The sequence below is a fragment of the Camelus ferus genome, chromosome 2 (genome assembly GCF_009834535.1).
Source record: "Camelus ferus isolate YT-003-E chromosome 2, BCGSAC_Cfer_1.0, whole genome shotgun sequence".
Lineage (NCBI taxonomy): Eukaryota > Metazoa > Chordata > Mammalia > Artiodactyla > Camelidae > Camelus > Camelus ferus.
In genome coordinates, this window is record NC_045697.1 from 85,676,432 (window position 1) to 85,701,566 (window position 25,135).

General features: G+C 39.0%; 1 protein-coding gene across 2 annotated transcripts in view; it reads right to left on the reverse strand.

Annotated features, from left to right (window-relative positions):
• LOC102523331 (pyroglutamylated RF-amide peptide receptor) overlaps positions 1-3,741 on the reverse strand; it is a 213,099-nt gene extending 209,358 nt beyond the window's left edge. Inside the window, exon 1 of one of the 2 annotated variants that reach the window (XM_032462687.1) lies at positions 3,066-3,414. In XM_032462687.1, the coding sequence (XP_032318578.1) occupies positions 3,066-3,405 (340 nt within the window). In that variant the 5' untranslated portion in view covers positions 3,406-3,414. Of the gene's footprint in view, positions 1-3,065 lie in introns of both variants that reach the window. The other variant, XM_006185506.2, reaches the window with a different exon arrangement.
• Between the last annotated feature and the right edge of the window lie 21,394 nt (positions 3,742-25,135).

A 25,135-nucleotide genomic window follows, 5' to 3' on the forward strand; every position in this document is an offset into this window, starting at 1 on the left:
CAATATCTTATAATAACCTATAATGGAAAATAATCTGAAAAAATATAAATATGTATAACTGAATCACTATGTTGTACACTTGAAATGAATACAATACTGTAAATCCAGTATACTTCAAAAAAACTAAAAAGCCCCTCAGGAGATTCTCCGTACAACCAAGTCTGAAAAGTGGTGCTTCTCAGATTTTCATGTGCATGTGAGTCACCTAGAGACCTTATCAAAATGTAGACTCTGACTCAGAAGTCACCTTCTGTCCCTAACAAGGGAAATGAGTGGACTAAAAGAAGAAAGAAATCGTCATTTCCAGCTCTACCATTGTCAGAAACACTTTGTAGAGAAGTCACAAACTGGAGGCCCATGATTTGTGGCCAAACCCACAGAGAGGTTTTCTGTCACCCAACTGTATTTTATTTTAAAAATCTGAATTAAATGCCAACATTACAAAAATCAGGATTCCCAGGGTGGGAATTTCTCTCTGGGGAAAAAAACCATAATTAAGGCAATAGCAATGACAACAAAAGAAGATGTGCTAACCCTGGGCACACATCTGGCCTGGCCTGCAGAAATCCCACCCCTGGGAGACACCCAGTCGCCCTTCTGCCACTGTCACCTCCTGGTAGTCTTCACTGCTTGTTTATATTTCCGACCTTACTCCTGAAGGAATTTCAGGGGTGTTCATATCTTAGGATTTACAGAACTTTTAATACACCTTTTCCTCTCCAGTTGCACTAACCTACCTTTCTGTCTCATTTCCTCCCACATTCCCCACGTGTAAACTATATATTCTTGAAATGCCTTCCTTACGCAGTGTCCTTGGACTCTATTACCTTCTTTCTTTCCTTCACACTTTATTATTTTTGGGGGGGAGAAGAGGAGGTAATTAGTTTGATTTATTTAATTACTTTTTATTATTGTTGTTGTTATTATTTTAATTATTTTTAAAATTACTATACCCTCCCCCCTTCCTCCACACTTTAGGTAGACCCCCATTCCTGGAAGTACTCCATCCTTCTTTCTTTGCTGGAACCAGTCTGAATTCATCAAGATCCCCACTTCAGTGAAGCCTTCTTGACACTTAGATTGTAGTCCCTTGAACTCTCTTTTGTTCATTTATCAAGGGAGTTTTGCAATTATTACCCTCTCCTGTAAAGTACAAGTTAGTTCTCTTTGCACCACTATCTCTAGTGCCCTTTCAAGATCTCTCCTCTCCTCTGAACTTCAGCTTTGGTGTTGCTTATTCAATTTACAAGAATCTTTATTCTATAAATCTGGTCCCAGATGAACATAAGCTGTCTCCAGTTAAACACTCCTTAAAAGAATTAACACCTTACATTTTCATGGAATGATCAGTTTTTTCAAAGCACTTTTTCTAAAACACTTTATCCTCACACTAACCCCGAAATATACATAAACAATGTATTACCCTTTGTCAGCATTAAGAAGTTAAAGTGAGATGTCCACCATTTATTAGGAAAACAGAAAGTTTGAGAAAAATCTTGGCAGTGCCCACCAGAGTTCTCAGGAGGGAAGGTCCACCGTGCAGTCTTCCCCAGGCGTTGTTCTCCGATAATAAGTGCTAAAGATTTGTCTCATTCCACTTCCAAGCTTCCAGAATCCTTAGTATTTGATTGAAAAACTAAGTCTTGACATGTGGAATTAACCTATATTAATGTCAAAGTAATAATCCAGGTCTTTTGATTCCCAGTATAAAAACCCACTTTGCTGAACTACGTTCATCTTTACAAATGGCGTCATAATCAGCCAGCAATACAAACATGCTTCAGAAATCTGCCTTCACAAGCATTTAGAAATTCACTCTGTGGAGTTAGCTGCACTTGGCAACTTCAGAATGCCCAAGTGCAATGATTTCATCAGAGTGCATAAAAAGTCTGTACGTCAACTTATGACTCTGCATTATGTGTCACTTTCAAGCCAACGCTATGTACTCTGATGTTTAGTGCATTTGGGAAATTATTTACATCATAGATGAGATGGGAATCAAAGATTTTAGCATCCTGATCTACTAACAATAAACTTAGTGCAAATTAATGAAAAAAAGCAACACCAGAGAGATAAATTGAAGATCTCAAAATGGTAATGATAGGGTGAAAGAAACACTTGCTGTGAGAATAAAAGTAATTTGCCAAGGGGTGGAAACAGCAGAGCTTGAAGACAAATAATAGTTCATTTCTCTCACATTCCCTCTATATTTCCAGACACTTTATAAGAATTTTGATGTAGCCATAAGAATACACCAACCCATAAAAGCACAGGTATAACCAATGCTCCCTCCTCGAGGTACATCTTAAGCATTGGTGCAAATACACTCAATGACTGCTTATGGATTACAAAGACACACTCTAGTTGTGTCTCTTTGGAAGGACTGGATCATTTGGTGAAGTGCAGTGCCAGTTTTTCTCCACACACTGCTCCCAACAATGACTCGGAATGGTTCTCTGCCATTTCTGCTCCCCTTCTAAGTAAGGAGGAGAAATTAATCTCTCCTCCTTTATCAGTCAGGACACATATTTTGTGTTCCTTCTCCCTGTGTGACTCTGTTAATGTATTTTTTAAAAAGGACAGTTCAAGATTTTTATTCTGCAAATGCATTATATTTGTTTTAAAGTTTAATATATGTGTGTGTGTGTGTGTACATATATATATATAAAACTTTAAAATGGGAGAATGTTGGAGCTTTAATTATTTGAAATATTTTATCTCACTGTTATTTTAAAAAATAGGGGGGAAATCCTGGTAATTATGGAAAGGGGAGCTGAAACAACTGAAGAGTGGTGCGACTTCCCATCTTGCTGCCCTGAACCTCTCCTAAGCATTTCCCTTACTTCCATCTCTAAGCGATGAGGAGAAAAACGCTGGAACAGAATCAAAGGCAGCAAAAAACTTATCTCCAAGGGTGCGCAGTTGAGAAAGTTCTAAGAAAGGGCACTGGATTCATTTGGCACCAAGAAAAATACAAGAAAGTCCGAAGAGTAGGGTATATGTTGGGGAGTGAGGGGACCTGGAAGGTTGGGGACTTAGGGGAGAAGGAGAGGGCGTGGACTCACCTCCCAGCCAGTTGTCGGAGATGTTCTGGAGCATAGTGACCGGGATGCAGAAGAAGGCGATGAGCAGGTCGCTCAGAGCCAAGGAGCAGATGAAGATGTTGGTGACGGTGCGCATGGCCTTGCTGCGGGTCACCACGTAGACCACTAGTGCATTGCCGAAGAGCGCCAGGGCGAAGATGAGCACGCCGATGAGCACGAAGGCCAGCTTGGCGCGCCCAGGCAGCTCGGGGGTGTAGACAAGCGGCCGCAGCCCGTACAGCGCGATGAACTGCTCCCGCGTCAGGTTGTGGTCCCGCAGCAGCCGGGAGAACTGCTCCGGGGTGATGTTGAGCGACTGCATGCCGCGCGCGCCCTGAGCGCCATCCACTGTCCGGGGCGAGGACTCCCGCGCCGCGCGCGAGGCGCAGGCTGCCGGGGGACAGGCCGGGACAGCCTCCGCTCCGGACTCGGGCTCGAGGGGGTGCTCCCGCTTGCACCTCCGATGTTCGGGGGAAGGAAAGCAGCGCAGGGCTCTATCCACAGTCAAGCGGCGGGAAGCCAAAGCGTGGGAGGCTATCCCATTGACCAAAACTGTTCAGGTTCAAAGTTCTCTTGCTCTTCTCTGTGGCCCTCCGGAGTGCCGGAGCACCGCGCGACGGTCCCCCCGCCTCTGGCTCCCCAGCCTTCCGGTGCGAGGACGGCGCACCCGCCCCGGAGCGGCAGAGGGTGGGGCTGGAGCTCGGCAGCGCTCCACTCACCCCCCGCTTCAGTGGCGTGGCCGCCGCCTCCGCATCCTCACGGCGAGGGAACCTCCTCCCGGGCTCCCCATTTTCTGCTTCCCACCCCCTTTCTCGTGCCCTAGGTCATGCTTACGTGTAACACTGAGTATTGGAGTTTTCCATAGTCACGATTTCTCTTCTTATGAAATAATGCGGGCCACAGCTAGCCATGGCAAAATAGGACTTTTTTTTTCTTGTATTCAAAAAGTAATTACAGCACACAGGAAATTGCCCATATAGTACAGAGAGGTCCCATGTATACTTCACCTGGTTACTCCCATTGATTACACCTTTCTTAACTATAGCACAATATAAAACCAGGAGTTCACAGTGGTACAATGAGTGTATGTAGGTCTGTGTCATTTTATCCCAAGTGTAGATTCCTCTAACCAGCACCAAAATAAGAGAGAAAACACTTCTATCACCACAAAGATCTTCCTCGGACTACTGCTTCACAATCACACCCAGCCCCTCCGCCCACCACCTCCAACCCCTGCCAATCATTAATGTATTCTCCCTCTCTATGCTTTTGACAGGTTGTATAAACAGAACCATACAGTATATGACCTTTTGATACTGATTTTTTCCCCCACTCAGCATAACGCCCTTCAGATCCATCCAAATTGTTAGGTGTATCAGTAGTTCTTTCATATTGCTGAGGACGTACCACAGTTTAACCAGTCACCCACAGTAAGATATTTTGGTTGTTTCCAGTTTGGGGTTATTACAAATAAAGCAGCTACGAAGAACAATGTACAGATTTCTGTGTGGATGTGTTTTCATTTCTCTGAGAAATGCAAGAGATTTGGTTGTTGAGTATATGGTTTGTATATTTAGGCTCTTAAGAAATTGCCAAACTACTTTTCAAAGTGGCTGTACCATTTTACATTTCCACCGGCAATATATGAGAGATTCAGCTTCACTCCTTGCAGCATTTGGTATCGTCATTGTTTTTTATTTTAGCTGTTCTACTAAGCGTGTAGTGATATCTCATTGAATCTTAACTTGCATTTCCCTAAAAGCAAATGATGTTGAATGTCTTCTGTGCTGTTTGCCATCCCAGTCTCTTCTCGGGTGAAATGTCTTCTCATATGTTTAATCCGTTTTTTAATTGAATTGTCTGGTTTATTTGCTGTTGAGTTTAAGGGTACTTTTTATATCCTTGATGTCAGCTCTTTGTCAATAGTGATTTGCAAATATCTTCTATTTACATTTAATGCAATTACTGATATGTTAGGATTCAATTCAGCCATTTTATTTATTTATTTATTTTCTGTTTGTTCCATTATTAGTTTCTCTAATTTGTTTTTCCTGCGTATGGGTTACATAACTTTTTTTTAGCATTTCATTTAGGTTTATCTATGGTGTTTTTGAGTGTATCTCTTTACATAACTATTTTCTATGAGTACTGTATGTAGTACATTAAATACACGTAACTCATCCAGTTTGCTGGTGTCAATATTACCAGACTGGGTCAAGTGTAGAAACCTTACCTCCTTTTATGTTCCTTTAACCTTCCCAAATATATTGTCTTAGATATTGCCTCTACATACATTTAAAACCACATTAGTTAGTGTTCCAATTTTAGCTTTAACTGTCATAAATAATTTAGGACACTCAAAAGGAGGAGGAAAATTTATTGTATTTATTCATATTATTACTCTTTCTATTGTTCTTTCTTCCTCCTTGATTTTCCAAGATTCTTCTTCCTATCACTTTCTTTATGTTTAGAGGGCATCCTTAACTATTCTTTTAGGATAGGTCTGCTGGCAATAAATGTTCTTAGTTTTTCCTTTATCTGAGAATACTTTGACTTCTCATTCATTCCTGAAGGATATTACTACTGGACATAGAGTTCTGGAATGTCAGGGGGTTTTTGTTGTTGTGTTTTTTGTTTGTTTTGCTTTTTTTTTCAGCACTTGAAATGGACTTTGCCACTTGCTTTTTTATGCATGGTTTCCAGTGAAATCACTATCATTCAAATTATTTTTCTCTATAGGTAAGGTGTCATTTCTCTCTTGCTGTTTTCCAGACTTTTTCATTGTCTTAGTTTTCAGAAGTTCTGTTATGATGTGTCTTGGTGTTGATTTCTTAGGGTTTATTCTATTTGGGGTTTGCTGAGCTTCTTGAACCTGTAAGTTTATGTCTTTTGCCATAAATGGGGGGAATTTTTAGCCACTATTTCTTCATATTCTTTTTCAACCCTGCCCTCTTTCTCCTCTCCTTCTGAGATTTGGATGACATGAAGGTTAAATCTTTTGTTATAGTCCCACAAGTCTGAGACTCTATTTGGGGTTTTTTAAGGGCGTAGTATGGAGTGATGAATCTATTTCCTCTGTTGTTCAGATTGGATTATTTCTATATTTCTATCTTAAAATTCACTGATTCTTTTCTCTGCCCTATCCATTCTGCTGTTGATCCCATCCATTGAGTTTTGTATTTTTGTTATTGTATTTTTCAGTTCCAAAATTTCTATTTGGTTCTTCTCTATGTCTTCTATTTCTTTGCAAAGACTTTTTTTGCTTGTTTACAATGTGTTCATAACTGCTTATTGAAGCATTTTTATGATGACTGCTTTAAAATTATTCTCAGACAATGCTAACATCTCTGCCTTCTCAGTGTTTATGTCTATTGATTGTGTTTTTTTTTTTCATTTAAGTTGAAATGTTGCTGGTTATTGATATAGTGAGTGATTTTCTAATATAACTGGAAATTTGGGATTTTATGAGAATTTGACTTTTTTATTGACCTCTGATGACAGCTCTTCAGCAGGGGAGTAGAGGATTCCACTGCATTACTGCCAGGTAGGGATAAAAGTCCAGCAATAGAAAAAATTAGAAATTTGCTTTTGGGTACTCACCTGCCCATTTTGTAACAAAAGTTTTGTTTGTTTTTTAAATTCAAGGTGACTTCTCTAGACACTAAGAAGAAAGTAATGAAATTTCATGGAAAATTATTCTCATTATACCCATCCCTCACCATTACCACCACCACTTCCTTCCAGTCTTCTACATTCAAATAATAATGTAAGTATTATAATGTACACCTACACCTGTGGACTGACTTGTGCCCCTCACTCCCACAATGTGACTATATTTGAAGATAGGGTCTTTAGGAGGTAATTAAGGTTAAGTGAGATCATAGTGTTGGGACTCTAATCCAACAGAACTGGTGACCTATTTATAAGAAGAGGGAAAAAAAAGAGGTATCTCCATGTGCATGCACCAAGGGAAGGCCACGTAAGCACACAGTGAGTAGGTGGTTAGATAATCCAGGTAAGAATATCCTGGCTTCCAGAAAAGCCAGGAAGAGAGCTCTCGTCAGAAACCAAATCAGCTAAAACTTTGATCTTGGACTTCTAGCCTCCAGAACTGTGAGAAAATGAATCTGTGTTGTGTAAGCCACACACTCTACAATATTTTGTTGTGGCAGCCTGAACAGACTAGGATACCTACATTTTTCTAACTTTGCCCCAATTCTTTCCTTAATTTTATATGCATCCTGTAGCCATTGTTCTCTATCATTAACTTTCAAGATAATACGAAAGCTGAGAAATAAAAAACTCAGAATACAAATATTCAGAAATCTACCTGCTGACCCACACCTGGTGTTGGAAATGCAGGGGTTCTCTAAGTCTAACTCTGGCATCTACCCACATATTACTGCAAACATCCAGGAATGCCGTTGTTGTAATTTTCAAAAACAATGTTGTGCTATTACATTAAAAACATCTAGCATTCCAAAAAAAGCAACGGTAAGTGAAGGGTAGCATTATAACTACTGAGAGAAGCCTAAAAAAAGAAGCTGCCCTAATGGTTACAGCACACCTAAACCTCCTTGTAGAATTGATGGCCCACATCTGTGAGCCTGATTCTCTGGGCTGTGGGCTGTAGATCTGGAGCACAGAGAGGAATGCTCAAACAGTGTGGGAGCCACAGAGATGGAAGACCCACCCTGCCTCTCCCTGGGCCTTGGTATGGGGGTCAAGGAAGGCTAGCAGCACAGAAGAAACCTCTGGATTTCTTGAGGCTGGAGTGAGTCTGGTGTCACCATATTCAATTCCCTGTGCCATGTGGACACATGTTACTGTGGACAGCAGTGATGCTGACCTGCATGCCGCAGCCCCAGGGCTACGCCGCACTCTTCACACAGGTGAAAGCGTATTAGAGAATGAGGGAGGTGTGAGAAGGGAAGATTAGCTCCCTCAGTGGCTCCCTGGGATATATTGGAAAGCCCTGTGAAGCCAGAACAGTAGAATTTTATTTGAAATATTACACGATTAATGTTAGGATTTAATTAGAGCTAAATATGAAAAAAAGATGAAATTCACTTTTAAAGTTTGAAACTCTCTCTTTGCTCTTCTTCCCCCTGATGATATTGTATAACTTCTCACTTCTACCACTTCTTCACGCTTCTTCAACCCTTGCTCCCCCATCTTCCCAACCCACTCCACCTCACCAGTCTACACCCAATCCCCATCCAACTGAAAACATCTCTAGTAAGATAACCCAAGTCCGATCTCACAGGGCACTCTCAGTATTCCTGACCTTCTCCTCCATCTCAACCCCACAAACCCTCAGTAGTCCAGTTCTTCAGATCTCTTTTTATTGCTAGAAAACTGAAAAAGTAAATGACCAGGCACTGTGCTCATCATTGAGTGTGGCAAACAAACAGACTGAGCCCTTGCCCGAAAAGCGTAACTCCTGATAAGCAGAGAACTGGGGCCTGTACACAAAAGCATAAAACACAGCTCAGCCTTTGGACGGCTCGTGATCTTGCTCAAGGGTCAGCAAACTACAGCCTGGGCCAAAGATGGTCCACTACTTATTTTTGTACCACCCATGAGCAAAGAATGGTTTTACATTTCAGATGGTTGAAAAACAATCATAAGGAAAATATATTTCATGATACACGGACTTTGTGTGAAATTCAATTTTCAGTGACTATAAAAATAAAGAAGTTTGGCAAGCAACCATACTCCTTTGTTTACATATGGTCTGTGGCTGTTTTCCTGCTACAATGACAGAGTTGCATGTTCACAATGGAGACTTCTCAAAGAATAAAGTACTGTCTGATCCTTTGCAGAAAACGCTTGCCAACCTCTCATCTTGTCGGAGGGGCAGGATGACACAAATATTTCTAGCCCAGAGCAAGGTGGTAAGTGCCACATCCACACACAGAAAAGATATGTTCTGAAAATTCTACCAACGACAGATCCACAAATGCTCCACAGGGAAAGAAGAGTGTGACCCAGGCCTAGAAGGAAGGGTAGAGAGGAAAGAAAGGTCACTTCCTTCATACTGAGGAAACAGCCTCCCCAGGCACTGAGGCAGGAATGAGGATGCTAGACATAGGGCATGCTGGGAGATATAAAGCAGGGAAAGTAGGATTGTCTTCTGATACTTGTTGCCAACATGAGTGACCAGAAGGCAGTAGTGAAAGAGGGTCCCTTTTCCAAATGATGCAAGCTGACCGAGAGAAGGAGAAGCACTGAAAAGCTCTCTAATCTTGAGAATAGGAACATGGGAGAAATTTTTTTAGCTAAATGTAAAAGAAAAGGAGGTACTTTTATGGAAATGTTCTAGAATTCATCTTAGTCAGAGTGTGTAATAATCAAGTCTTAGAAAAGATTACAAAATTGTCAGAGACGGGGGATTAACTAGACACCAGCTGAAGATACAAGTGGTCTAAAAGCCTAGTACTTGGGGAAGGTTTTCTTCACTTTGCTGAGAATTTTGTCCCTCAGAAGGGAGAAGTTTCTGGTAGAACTGGTATTCTGTTCTTAATTCCGGCCAACGTGGAAAGCGTTAATGGTGAGCTGGGAATGACAGAAAGCTTAAGAAGATTGTCACTGTGAACTCTCAGTGTGAGGTGAGGTGGAACATGCTAGGTGCAGTCAGGTGGTGATTCTAAGCTTCAAGAAACCAAGTTAATGATGTTTAAAAAGGTTCACATGATCTCTTGGACTGAGTTTCTAAAACAGAAACTGGCCAAAGAGGGCTGAGAAGCTCTAAAATTTAAATTCTTACAATACAGTAGCAGAGTATCACAATGAGGAAAAAAAAAAGAAGCAGTCACAGAATACCATAGGATGCATAAAACCAATATTCTGAACTCTCCTGCAGAGCAGAGATTCATTTGATTGTGAGGGATGATATATATGTATATAAATGAACAGATATAAAAACTTCTAAGAATGGGCCTAGAATAAACTAATTTTTGTGAAAAGTGTTTACAGTAAAAAAGAAAAAGAAAGATGCTCAACATCACTAATCATTAGGCAAATACAAATCAAAATCACAATGAAATACCATTCACTCCCATTAGGATGTCTACTATTAAAAAAAAAAAAACAGAAGATAACAAGTGTTGGTGAGAATGTAAATTAATTGGAACCATTGGGCACTGTTGGTAGGAATGTAAAATTGTACAACCACTATTAAAAAAAGTATGATGATTCCTCAAAAATTAAAAATAGAATGACCACATGACCCAGCAATTCTACTTCTGGGTAAATGTCCAAAAGAATTGAAAGCAAGGTCTTGAAGAGCTATTTGTATACCCATGTTTAGAGCAGCATTATTCACAAAAACAAAAAGGTGGAAACAGCTCAAGTGTCCATCGATGGATAGGTGGATAAACAAAATTGGTATAGACATACCATGGGATATTATTCAGCCTTAAAAAGGAAGGAAATTCTGATGCATGCTACAACAAGGATGAACCTTGAGGAATTCTGCTAAGTGAAATAAGCCAGTCACAAAAAGACATGCTATATGGTTCACTTATCTGAGGTACCTATAGTAGTCAATTTCATAGAGATAGAATGTAGAATGGCTGTTGCCAGGAGTTAGGGGTACAGAGGATGGAGAGCTGCCATTTAACAGGTATAGAGTTTCAGTTTTGCAAGATGTAAAGAATTCTGAAGATTGGTTGCACAACAATGTGAATGTACTATCACTACTGAACTGTACACTTCAAAATGGTTAAAATAGTAAATTTTATGTTATGTATATTTGATCACAGTTTTTAAAAAAGGAAACAATTGCATACATAATATCATTAGAACTATGCTTTATCTGCATTATTTTATTTTATTTTTGCAATAACCATATGAGGCAGGGTTATTATTCTCATTTTATAAATGAAAAAGGAGGGCGTAGAGAATATTCTGAAACTTGTTCCAGGTGACACAGCTGCAAACTGGTTGTTAGTTTCTCAAAATTCCAGGTGGTCAGACACTTAAACCTGTGCTCTCCTTACTACAGAGCAAAAAGCTGTAAACTTATTAGGAAAAAAACAAAAAGAAGGAGAGGCAGAGGATAGAGCCATGAGGTTGGTAATGAAGAAAGCCAGGCAGGTATCTATACCAGCAAGCCTAGATTATAGGAAGCTACAGCAACTAATCACAATATTTATCTACCAGCTTTCTGACAAGAAGGGAGTTAGGACCAAAAGGAAATTATTCAAAAAAGAAAGGAAGCATAGTGGTATGCCTGGAGAGATCAAGCTTTTTCTGGCTTTGAACTCTGGGAGGAATACACCACATAAATCTTTATATAAGAAACACTGAAGTACATAATGAATGAGGTCTTCAGTAGCAATGGACATTCTGCATGTAACCATTCATAATAGTAAATGATGCAAGCTGATGACATAATTCAAGTCGTAGTTCTATAAAATGATTTTTATGGAAAACCAGAATAATAAAATGCAGGTATGCTGCTTTCTGGTGATTTGACTTGATAGGAGAAAGCTCAGGGAATGTATTGCTATTCATGTCTCATAAATGACCAGCCCTGAATATAAATTGTAGTAGTCAGGCTTTGGACAGGAGCTGTATAGGAAATGGCTCTAAACTGAGATAAATGAGATAATCTCTGCTGTCGATTGAAAAGAGATCCATGTGCTCTGGACACAGCATATTCACCAGTTAGTGGATTTATTATGAAAGTTAAGGGGCTGAGCTGTGTTGTCCTAGTGTTCATGTGGGCCCCCTCCCCTGATTCTACACGGAGGTCAGCAACAGACTATGTAGCTGGAAAGCATAAGGAGATCTAACTTAATAAATGTGGCTGAAGAACTGCCACTGAAAATTCTTAGGAAATCAGAAGATGAAGCAAAACTGTGTAGACGAGACATAGGTAAATTCTCCATTTCCCCAAGAAGACAAATGGAGATTTAAAACCATAAATTTGAGGCCAGCTCCAGTAAAATTCTAGAGTAACTTAATCCAGGGAGGGGGATTATCAACACTGGTTTTTTAAATTAAGAACAAGTTTTGTCAAAGTACCATTTTTTTTTTTTTAAGTGTTGCTAGACTAACAGCAGACCACATGGTCAGGAAATACCTTGTTCATCCATGAATCTGTCACTCATTACCTGCAGGGCCCAAGTGACTTTTTTATCCTGTCTAAGCCTCAGTTTCCTTGATTAAAACCTGGGGATTATAATTCCTATTTAAGGGTCCTATTGTGAACAGTAAGCAAAATAATTTATGTCAGTTGTTTAGCACGTTGCCTAACAAAAAGTGATTCATAAACATTAGCTATTGTGACTTTTTTCTGTCAAAATAAAAAAGCAAGCGTAGGTTTAAAACAATGTTAAGACTCCAAACCCTCAGGAAATGTTTTCATTTTCATGAAAATTCTTTCTTTGTCCCTATATGTAGTCACTGAAGTGTAACTTCATTTCACAGTCTCCTAAGATTCATTCTTTCAAACACAAATGTCATTTAAGGATTCGACCAATAAAAGAGCACGAGTGATATTGTAGCTGAATGTTAGGGAGGTTTTAAGGTCCTTCTAGGGAACTTTTACACTGAAGTTGTAACCTCCCAAATGTTTAGCTGACATGTCCGCAAGTTAAGCTTTAATAAAACTAAGATTTCACACAATACATTGCTGAAGGAATAAATGAATAATAATATGATTCAATTTAATACATGCAATAATATGTGTGCATAGTAAATGATGAGGTGATAAAAGGTTAACGGTGGTTATTTCTGAGTTGAATAAGTACAGATTTTTTTTAGTTTGTTTTGATTATAAGTATTTTCTATTTTTCCTATTATATATATAAATGGGGAATTTTTTACATTTATGCTATTTTATTTTATTTATTTTTTATTGAAGTATAGTCACCTTACAATGTGTTAATTTCTGGTGTACAGCATAGTGATTCAGTTATACATATTTATTCCTTTTCATATTCTTTTTCATTATAGGTTGTTACAAGGTATTGAATATAGTTTCCTGTGCTATACAGTAGGACCTTGCTGCTTATCTATTTTATATATATAGTACTTAGTATCTGCAAATCCCAAACTCCCAATTTATCCCTCCACTGTCCCCTTCCCCCCATTACTACTGTAAGTTTGTTTTCTATGTCTGTGAGTGGAAATATTTTGAATTTTCAGAAGTAGAAAGATCAGGAATGTCAAAATCTAAAATTTTTATAATTGGATATGGACATGCTTAGAATGTATTTGTTTAAATTTTCTAGCCAATTGCGATAGAAATCATAGTCTTTAGCCTTAAGAAAAAATTATAAATATATTTCAGAATATCCATTTATTTATTCATCAAACACACATTATTCCCAAGATATGCCACATGCTATGTTATATATTAGTAATAGAATAATATTAGATACAGTGTAATTCTGAGTGGCAGAGCCTCTTGGCCTTTCTAGAAAAGAACAGAATCCTAAATTTTCCTAAGTCAGAAGTTCTTAGTCTTGGAGACACATTAGATTCCTCTGGGGAGCCCTTAACAACGCCAATGCCCTGGCCCCACCTGCAGACACTCTAGTTTAATTAGAGGTGATTCAGGTGACTCTAATATGCAACCACAGCCTGAAGATGGGGTATTGAAACTGACAGATTAGGGATATGAGGATGGATGAAGGGAAGGGGGACCCTCAGGAGGAGGCTGGGCAGTGATGGCAGAAGCAGATGAGGGATGCCGAGTGCACGGGAAAGAATGACGCCCAGTGATACCTAAGAAATGACTGTGTACCTGCTTACAGGTGTGCCCTATGTGAATGTGGCTTTTAAATGTTTTACTCAAAAGGACCTGGCCCCTTTAACAAAGGAGAACTCTCTGCCAGCCATTCTGAGACAGGTGGGGAAAACTGCTGGAAGCTTGTGACCTAGTCCCGTAAAAACAAAATTCCATGTGCATACAAGTAATCTATCACCAATCCCAGCTTCAGTGGAGAGAAGCCTGCCAAACCTCAGTTCAAATGGGACTCGGAGGTGGGCCAGGCTAGAAAAGGCCAAAAAAAACACACCAAAACCCCAGGGGCAGAGAAGGTCACTGTTGGGCAAGTCTCAGCAATCTACAGTGAAGCAAAAGACATCCAGGAAGATTGGCGAACAGATTCCAAGACACCTTGCGATAGGTCTAGGGCCACGAGAGTAGGCTGTGGGTATCGCGAGATCTGGCAGAAGGAGGGCAGTCCAGGCTGGGGCTGATATTACGGTCTTAACCTACAGACCCCAGAGGGACAAAGGGCCAGTATCTCAGGTTGGGGCCTGCATCAGAGGCTGAAACCTGAAGGTCAGTGTGGAAAACAGAAAAACAGAGATAGTTCTTTGCTACAGCGAAGAATGAGATCACCGAAGTAAGTCAACAGCCTGTTTGAGTCGGGACCCCCAGCCATCTTGGTTGGCAGCAGCCGCAGTTAAATGGCCACAGCTGCAGGCCCTCCAGGGCCCTGTATCAGAGAGCCCTGAGGCAGAGTGGAAATAGCTCCGAGGAGGACGGAGCAGGCAGAGGTTCCTCCTTCCTGGGCCCTAGGTGAGGGACAGCCCCTCTCTGCCCAGCGCTGCACACCAGAGGAAGGTAAGTTCCTCTCCCTGGATCTTGCTGGTCCCTGAGCAGTTTGTTTCTGTGCTGAACGTGGGTGTTAGAAATACTGAAAGACGGTAAATGCGGAATGTTGGGAGGGCAGTTAGCGGGGTAAGAAGGCTTGCAACACAGGAGAGAGCTACCAGGGAGCATCTTACACGGGGCTGCAAGTGAGAGAAAAAGAGGTGTGTTTGTTGGTTTGTTTTGGGGGAAGAATCACTTATTTATTGAAGAGAATGAGAAATTGTCAATGTCAACAGATGGTTTTAAGCTGAAGTCCCTGGTACACGGTATGTGGTTTCATTTCAGTTAAATAAACGTTGGAGAAAGGTTTGTCTGACAGTAGAACAATAAAAAATAGAATTAGATCAAGCAGTTACTAACAAAAGCTGACCTTTATTTAAGAAGTTTTCTATTATCAATGTATTTCTTTACGTAAGCACTTAAAATTGCGCCTCCGATTGCCTACAGCCGCCACTGCTACAACTACTCTATTTAAAAACAAACATTTCATATGCAGAATGATGGTTATGAGCCAAACTGTTAGAACAAAAATCAAGATTTTGCCGCTTGGAACGTGGCTGACTTTGAACAACTTGCTTATTTCTGTCCCTTATTTCCATCAGCTCTAACATAGAAAAAAACCAGAATCGTAGTGAAGATTAGGTGAGGTTATATTGATGTTTACAGCAGTGCCTGGTACTAGCAGGTTCAGTATAACTAGAATTTGCTATTATAAGTCTAATTAGGTATTTCTAAAATCTCCCTGTAAATCAGTAGTTTCCAAGTTCAGCTCCGTGTTGGGATCTCCTGGGGAACTTTAAGATGTCTGACACCTGGATCCCATTCCCTGCGCTACTAATGTAACTAATTTGGAAACAGCCTGGGCATCAGATAATATAAAAGCTCCCTAGGTGACTCTAATGAATAATCAAGTTTGAGAATCACTAATATAAATAATGACTCCCTTGCTTTAAAATAGTAAAGTTACATTTAATTAAATAGGTCATTTTTATAGTAGATAAGTTTAGTCTATCTACTAATGACAGCTAACCAAACTGCATCTATAAAACCAAAGAAAGAATGAGCTTTGCGACCAAGATTTGGGAGGTGCTTGAGTTCATAATGCTTGCTTTATGGATTCTCATACTATGAGAAAAACCATAAAAACCATGCAAACCAATAAATAATTGCCAAATTGATGGAGCAAGGGATCATTTTAGCTGATGCTTTAAGGGAGCCACAAGGGGGAAAGTTCCTCTCTCCTGAGGATGGTGTGTGTACTCATGCAAAGACTGTACTCAAACTTTTATTATTCATGTGAATTTGTTGATGATGAGGGTAACACGATTTCTGATATTCCTATGAATATGTAGCCCACATGCTACTGGTTTAAATAGAGATTCTCCTCCAAGAGCCACTTCTACAAAAATAGTTTTCCAGGAAATGCCAGAGTGTCAGAGAATGGGAAATCAGTTTTTAATCTCAGAGTCTGGGTAACAAATAGTTCTTTGGCCAAAGGGAGTTTAAAGTGTTTGTATCACCCGTGAGCACAGCAGAATCCAATGACTGTAGAGAGATCACAGCCGAAAAATCGTTGCAGACATGAAGGGGTTCAGGTGAGAGAGTTTGGGAGCTGCAGAATTCCTGAGGTTGGTAAGCAAGGCAGGCAGCCAGAATTTTGTGCAGTGTTCTGGAAGGAAGCAACGTATTTTCAGAGAAATTGATTGCATGCTGCTTAAAGACCAAATTTGGAACAAGAAATAAAGGCTGAGAAGTTTTCTGGTTTGTGTCAGGAACTCTGAAGGTACTGATGTAAGGGAAGAGTCCTTTGGCCACATTGGTCAAAGGCAATGGCTAGTTTTTGAATGAGGTGATAGCGGTCACCCACACCTCCTGTACAACCTCCTTGTATATCCTGTATATCAGTCAATGTGTTTAATTTCTATCACAGAAGAAATTTACAGTCAGCCTCATTAAGTCCATGCGAGAGGCAATACCGTATAGCAAGTCCAGCATGGCTGATGCAGATGTCCTAGGTTTGAATCCTGGCTCTCCCATTTACCCACTGGGGGAGCATGGGCATTTTTTTCATCTGTAAAATAGAGACCATAAAAGTTGCTTTCTCTCAAAAGCTATTATGAAGGTTAAAGGAATTTGTATTTGTAAGCCACCTGGAAGAATGCCTTCACACTGCTATACAAATATGTCTGACATGAGAAAATCTTCATTAAGCCTCAAATTAGAAATTCCCTTCTGAATTTGTTATTTGTAGGCATGTTCCTGGGTCAAGTGTCTACCTGATAATTAAAGTCCCAACTCTGGCATTCGGAAATGGGGAAAATACAGTAAGCCATGCTTCTTTTAGAAATATGTTTTGCCAGGATTATCTCTACCTGAATGAGGACTGTGTTTTAATAGCTACTTAAAGGATATCTGGATGACAGTCAGGATGCAATTTGAGCATATTATTTGTCTCTTACTCTTATACCAGGAAAATAGGCTGTGAATAAACTTCCTTGGATTTCTAGAACAGCACATGACATTCATTCATTCATCTTCAAAACTGTGCAGTGTTTGTTTTGGCTGGTTGGTAGGTTTGCTAATTTGCTTGTCTGGTTTTTATGTTTATTGTTCAGCTTTTTTACAATCTGATGAAGGGACATGAAGTTGCAGAAGCCTATGCCTTTCAGATTTTCTGGGGTTGGCAATGCTCAGAGCAGAGACAGCTCTTTCAATCATGGGTCTTGGCCAGTGTCTGCTACTGGGAAAAATGGACACACAGTCCTAAGGGGCCAGTATTTCTATATCATATAGAAGCTGGAATTCACCTGGATCTGTAGCTTGGACTCAAAGGAGTTACCCAGTAACATCCTACTCCCGAAGTGCTCTGGTTAACTGGTGATAAGCTTTATCTTTGATGGGTCAGTGACTTTCTCAGCATGTTTAGTGGCAAAATACTTTTGCTACCATGTCTTAAAAAATGACTGAGAATCATCATGGTAGAAGGATGGCTGTAACCAGCTTCTCTGGCTACCCCTGCCTGGAAAAGTAGGAAAGGAATATATGACAGCACCATGCCTTCTGGGTGGCATAAACATTGATACGCTCCCACTTGGGATTTTAATGTGTACAATACAAATGTCATTAAAAATCTGAGTCAACACATCCCAGGATTTCCAGGGACCTTTCCAGAAGAGCATTTGGCCTAGAGCCCCACTACTCCAGACTGCACCCCCACCCCTTTGCTTTTCTCTTTCCAGCTAGACTTGCAGGGTAGGTTTGTGTGAAAACACTTGGAAATTGAATACTATATCAAATAAAACAGCTCCAACTTTACTTTATTTTATTAAAAAAAATCACAAGAGTGGATTGTTGAGTTTGAGCTGTGAATAGATGTGTTGGGGAGCCTTCAAGGTCTCAATGCTGATCAGCCTACTGAGTTTATCCCAAAGTGGACTGAAAAGTTTATGGAATCTGGTCAGTTGGAGGCTGTGCTACGTGGATTGCCTAACCCAGCCCATTACATTTTATTTTTTAGACACAAAATTTCCCTTTTAGGTTATTATCCATCATTTGTTTTCTTGCCTGTGGTGACAGTTAACTGGGCTCCTGCAGCACTGGAAATCCAACAGAAACACGCAACACATTCTTGTTTTGTATTATGCTCTGAGCTCTGCTTCTAAGTCCCAAGCAAACCCTCATCAACCTAAATTGACACATTCCCATTCTTCCTTAGAGGATGGTAAGTTCATTACTAAAATAAGACTGTGGAAAATTTTTGCAGTAGAGCCTGTTTTTATCCTAATTTTATATTTTACTTTTACAAAGCATCTAATATTATCAAGTGTTAAGTATTTAAAAGTACACTGCAAAATTGTATGAATTTATTAGTGTCTTGACTTTATGCATCTACACATATTTAAAATACACATCCATTACTTGGAAGTCTAGAAACATGTGTTTTGATTCTCAAAGGGTGTTTTGAAACAGTCATCAAATGCTGCTCTCATCTTCAGAGTTCACTGATAATTTCTAGCTTCTGTGTATCTACCACGGGATCCTAGGTACTACTTGATCGTGTTTGGATTGTTTTCATTTACATTGTTATTTTTATCTTCGTGTCGACTCTGTAAGGAGGCAGTTACGGAGGCTATGCCGCTACCTGTTCATGCATAGCCGTTAAGGCTGTGAAGTCCCATTTTCTGGGTTCAAATCTTAGTTGTCATTTACTTGCTATGAAATTTGAGCAGATTGTTTTTGTCTGTCTCTTCATCACAAAATGGAAATGTAACAGTATTTACCTCATAGGCTTTTGAATTATTTCATATAAAGTCTTTTTACAGGGCCTGACACATGATAAACAATCAACAAATGTTAGCTATTATTTAAAATTATGGAAACTAAGATCCAGACAGTGACTTACTAGTCTTGTCATGAATTAGTGAAGATTGGTCTTGATACAAAGTCTGAAGTGCCTCTCCCAGTTTCAACCATCATTATTTGAATTCCCAAAGTACAAATGCTGGTTTCTTTCTATATTTATGGATAGTACTTGGTTTTGTATTTGTGGGGTTTTTTAAAATTGAAGTATAGCTCGTGTATACTAGTTGAAATATGAGTTACAGGTATACAATATGGTGATTCACAATTTTTAAAGGTTATACTTCATTAATAGTTACTATAAAATATTAGATATATTTCCTGTGTTGTACAATTTATCTTTGTAGCTTATGTTATATATAATAGTTTTTATCTCTTGATCCCCTACCCTTCTATTACCCCACCCCCTTCCATCTCCCCCCGATAACCACTAGTTTATTCTCTACATCTGTGCTTCTGCTCCTTTTTGTTATATTCTCTAGTTTGTTGTATTTTTTAGATTCCACATAAAAGTGATATCATATAGTATTTGTCTTTCTGTCTGATTTATTTCATGTAGCATGATACCCTATCGCCTTTATCCATTCATCTGGTGATGGACACTTAGGTTTGCTTCTATATTTTGGCAATTGTAAATAATGTTACTGTGAACACTGGGGTGTATGTATCTTTTCAAATTAATGTTTACTTTTTTTTTCAGATATATATGCAGGAATAGAATTGCTGGGTCACATGGTAGTTCTATTTTCAATTTTTTGAGAAACCTCTATGCTGTTTCCCACAGGGGTACACCAATTTACTTTCCCACCAACAGTGTTCCCTTGTTCCTTTTTCTCCACATCCTCGCCAACATTTATTTATGTTCATTTTGATAATAGCCATTCTGACAGATGTGAGGCAATATCTCACTGTGGTTTTGACTTGCATTTCCCTGATGATAAATGATGTTGAGCATCTTTTTTTTGGTCCTTGTTGGCCATCAGTTTATCTTCTTTCTTAAAATGTCTGCTTATGTCTTCTGAGCATTTTTGATTGGGTTTTTTTGATGAGTTGTATGAAATGTTTATATATTTTGAATATTTACCCCTTATTGATCATATCATTTGCAAATATTTTCTCCCATTCAGTAGATTTTCTTTTCATTTTATTGATGGTTTCCTTTGCTATGTAAAAGCTTTTTAGTTTAATTAAGTCCCATTTGTTCATTTTTGCTTTTATTCCTTTGCTTTAGGAGATCGATCCAAAAAAAATATTGCTATGATTTATGTCAAAGAGTGTTCTGCCTGTGCTCTCCTCTAGGAGTTTTATGGTTTCTGGTTTTACATATAGGTCTTTAATACATTTTGAGTTTATTTTTGTATGATATTGGAGAATGTTCTAATTTCATTGATTTACAAGTAGCTGTCCAGATTTCCCCACACCACTAATTGAAAAGACTGCCTTTTCTCCTTTGTATGTTCTTACCTTTTTTCTGATAGATTAATTGACCATAAGTGGATGGGTTTATTTCTGGGCTTTCTATCCTGTTCCACTGATCTATGTGTCTGCTTTTGTGCCAGTACCATACTATTGTGATTACTGTGGCTTTGTAGTATAGTCTGAAGTCATGGAGCATGATTCCTCCAGCTACGCTTTTCTTTCTCAAGATTGTTTTGGCTATGCAGGGTCTTTTGTGTTTCCATACGGATTAGAATTTTTTTTGTACCTGTTCTGTGGACAATTCCATTGGTAATTTGATAAGGATTACATCGAATCTGTGTATTTTTTTTTGTTCCAGTTCTGTGAAACATGCCATTGGTAGCTTGATAGGGATTGCGTTGAATCTGTAGATTGCCTTGGGTAGTATGGTCATTTTAACGTTATTAATTCTTATCTCCTCTTAACTTTGGGTTTTATTTGTTCCTTTTTCTCTAGTTCCTTTAGATATAAAGTTACATTGTTGATTTAAGATTTTTCTTGTTTCCTGAGGTAAGCTTATATTGCTACAAACTTTCCTCTTTTTTAAAAAAAAATTCTTTATTGAATTATAATCATTTTACAATGTTGTGTCAAATTCCAACGTAGGGCACAATTTTTCAGTTATACATGAACATACATATATTCATTGTCACATTTTTTTTTTTTTTTGCTGTGAGCTACCGCAAGATGTTGTATATATTTCCCTGTGCTATACAGTATAATCTTGTTTATCTATTCTGCATATGCCTGTCAGTACCTACAAATTTTGAAATTCCAGTCTGTCCCTTCCCACCCCCCACCCCCTTGGCAACCACAAGTTTGTATTCTATGTCTGTGAGTCTATTTCCGTTTTGTATTTATGTCTTTTTTTTTTTTAAAGATTCCACATATGAGCGATCTCATATGGTATTTTTCTTTCTCTTTCTGGCTTACTTCGCTTAGAATGACATTCTCCAGGAACATCCATGTTGCTGCAAATGAAGTTATGTTGTCATTTTTGATGGCCGAATAGTATTCCATTGTATAAATATACCACTTCTCCTTTATCCAGTCATCTGTCGATGAACATTTAGGCTGTTTCCATGCCTTGGCTATTGTAAATAGTGCTGCTATGAACATTGGGGTGCAGGTGTCATTTTGAAGTAGGGTTCCTTCTGGATATATGCCCAGGAATGGGATTCCTGGGTCGTATGGTAAGTCTATTCCTAGTCTTTTGAGGAATCTCCATACTGTTTTCCCCAATGGCTGCACCATACTGCATTCCCACCAGCAGTGTAGGAGGGTTCCCTTTTCTCCACAGCCTCTCTAGCATTTGTCATTTGTGGATTTTTGAAAGACGGCCATTCTGACTGGTGTGAGGTGATAGATACCTCATTGTAGTTTTGATTTGCATTTCTCTGATAATTAGTGATACTGACATTTTTTCATGTGCCTATTGATCATTTGTATGTCTTCCTTGGAGGATTGCTTGTTAAGGTCTTCTGCCCATTTTTGGATTGGGTTGTTTATTTTTTTCTTAAGTCGTATGAGCTGCTTATATATTCTGGAGATCAAGCCTTTGTAGGTTTCATCATTTGCAAAAATTTTCTCCCATTCCATAGGTTGTCTTTTTGTTTTACTTATGGTTCCCTTTGCTGTGCAGAAGCTTACAAGTTTCATTAGGTCCCATTTGTTTATTCTTGCTTTTATTTCTATTGCTTGGGTAGACTGCCCTGGGAGAACATTTTTGAGATGTATGTCAGATAATGTTTTGCCTATATTTTCTTCTAGGAGGTTTATTGTATCTTGTTTTAATGTTTAAGTCTTTGATCCATTTTGAGTTGATTTTTGTGTACGGTGTAAGGGAGTGTTCTAGCCTCATTGCTTTACATTCTGCTGTCCAGTTTTCCCAACACCATTTGCTGAAGAGACTGTCTATTCCATTGTCAAACTTCCCTCTTAGAAATGATTTTGCTGTGTCCTGGAGGTCTTGGATCATTGTGTTTTCATTTTCATTTGTCTATAGGTATTTTTTAATTTCCTTTTTGATTTCTTCAGTGTTCCATTGGTTGGTTAGTAGCATATTGTTTAGCCTCCACATGTTTGTGTTTTATGCAGTTTTATTCTTGTAGTAGATTTCTATTCTCATAGCATTGTGGTGAAAAAAGATGATTGATAAGATTTCAATTTTCTTAAATTTACCAAGGCTTATTTTATGGCCTAGCATGTAATCTGTCCTGGAGAATGTTCCATGTGCACTTGAAAAGAATACATATTTTGCTGCTCTCGGACAGAGGGCTCTCTCTATATATATCAATTAAGTCCATTTGACCTGCTATGTCATTTAAGGCTAGTGTTTCCTTATTGATTTTCTGTCTGGATCATCTGCCCATTGGTGTAAGTCAGGTTTTAAAGCCCCCTACCATTATTGTGTTATTGTCAATTTCTCCATTTATGCCTGTCAAGATTTGCTTTATGTATTTAGGTGCTCTTATGTTGGGTGCATATGCATTTACATTGTAATTCTTCTTGGATTGATCCCTTGATCATTATATAGTGTCTTTCTTTATATCCTGTTACAGTCTTTATTTTAACATCTGTTTTGTCTGATAAAAGTACTGCTACCCTGGCTTTCTTTTGATTTCCATTTTCATGAAATACCTTTTTCCATCTCATTTTTCAATCTGTGTGTGACTTTAGATCTGAAGTGAGTTTCTTGTAGGTAGCATGTATCTGGGCCTTGGTTTTGTATCCATTCACTCACTCTATGGAACATTTAGACTATTTACATTTAAGGTAATTAATAATAGATTCTTATTGCCATTTGTTTATTGTTTTGGGGTTGTTTTTGTAGATTTTTTTTTCCTTCTTTTGATCTCTTCTCTTGTGATTTGATGACTATCTGGTGTTATGTTTAGATTTATTTTTCTTCTTGTTATATGTATCCATTGTAGATTTTTGATTTGTGGTTACTATGAGGTTTTTATATAGCTGTATATATATATACACACACACATACATATATATATAATTGATTTAAGTTTCTGATCTCTTTATTTCAAATGCATTTTTACGAACCTTGCATTTGTACTTTCCTCACCTCAAAAATTACTGTTTTTGATACCATATTTAATATCTAATTGTTCTGTATATCCCTTACTTGCTTTGTAGATACAGATGGTTCTACTACTTTTGTCTTATAATCTTCCAACTAACTTTGTGTGTGGATGATTTACTAACTTTGTTGTATGTTTGCCCTTACTGATGACCTTTTTCATTTTATAATTTTAATGCTTGTCTATAAAGCTTTTGATCTCTCTATCAAATGTGAATGAAAGCCTTGCTGGGTAGAGATTCTTGGTTGTAGGTTTTCCCCTTCATTACTTTAAATGTATCATGCCCCTCCCTTCTGGCCTTCAGAGTTTCTGCTGAAAACTTAGCTGATCGCCTTATGGAAGTTTCCTTGTATGTTATTAGTTGCTTTTCCCTTACTGCTTTTAATATTCTCTTTGTCTTTAATTTTTGCCATTTTAATTACAGTGTCTCTTTGTGTGGTCTTCTTTGGGTTCATTCTGTTTGGGACTCTAGTTCCTGGCCTTGAGTGACTGTTTCCGTTTGCAGGTTAGGGAAATTTCCAGCTGTTGGGTTTCCAAATATGTCCTCAGCCCCTTTCTCTCTTCTCCTGGGACCCCTATACTATGAATATTAGTGTGCTTGATGTTGTTTCAGAATTCTCTCAAAGTATCCTGATTTCTTTTCATTCTTTCTTCTTTTTTCTGTTACGCATCAGTGATTTTCATAATCTGTCTGCCAGCTCATTGATCCATTCCCATGGATCATTTTGTCTACTGTTGATTCCTTCTAGTGTATTTTTCATTTGTTATTCTTTATCTCTGTTTGGTAGTTGTTCTGTATTTTCTAACTCTTTGTTGAAAATTTCTAACTTCTCATTCTGTGCACCCATTCTTCTCCTGGGTTCTTTGATCATCTTTACCATCACTACCCTGAACTCTTTTTTTGGGTAGATTGCCTGTCTCCACTTAGTTCTTCTTCTGGGGTTTTATCTTGTTCCTTCTTCTGGAACATGTTCCTCTGTCACCTCATTTTGCCTAAATTGCTACTTATTTTTATGTATTTGGTAGGTTAGTTACACTTTTTGACCTTGGAGAAATGGCCTTTTGCAGCACACTCCCCTCCGGTCGCCCAAGCTATGTGCTCTAGGGATTTCACCAGTGAGGACTGCTTGGCTCTTTCTGTTGTGGTGGGCTACGTGGGCATTCTGGTAGGCTTGGTTGGCTCCTAGTCTGGTTGGTTGCCAGGCTTTGCCTTGTGTGGAGGCTACTGGCTGCCGGCTGGGTCACAAGGCAGCTGGCTGCAGAACTTCAGGGGCCCCAGGGCTAGTGCTGTCTCAGAGTCAAGATCCAGAAGACTTCACAGCTGTTTCCCACCCATTAGTGGATGAAACTATGTCCTGGAGTATTGGCAGGCAGAGCTGTGTCTTGGCATCTAGCTGCAGATCCCAGGAGTCCTATAGGTAGCATCAGATTGCTACTGGGAGAGGGGGAGTGCTCCTTCCTGACATAGTTGAGTATGGGGTCCAGGCTGTCCTGAAGCTTTTGTTGGACTGCTAGTGGGCAGG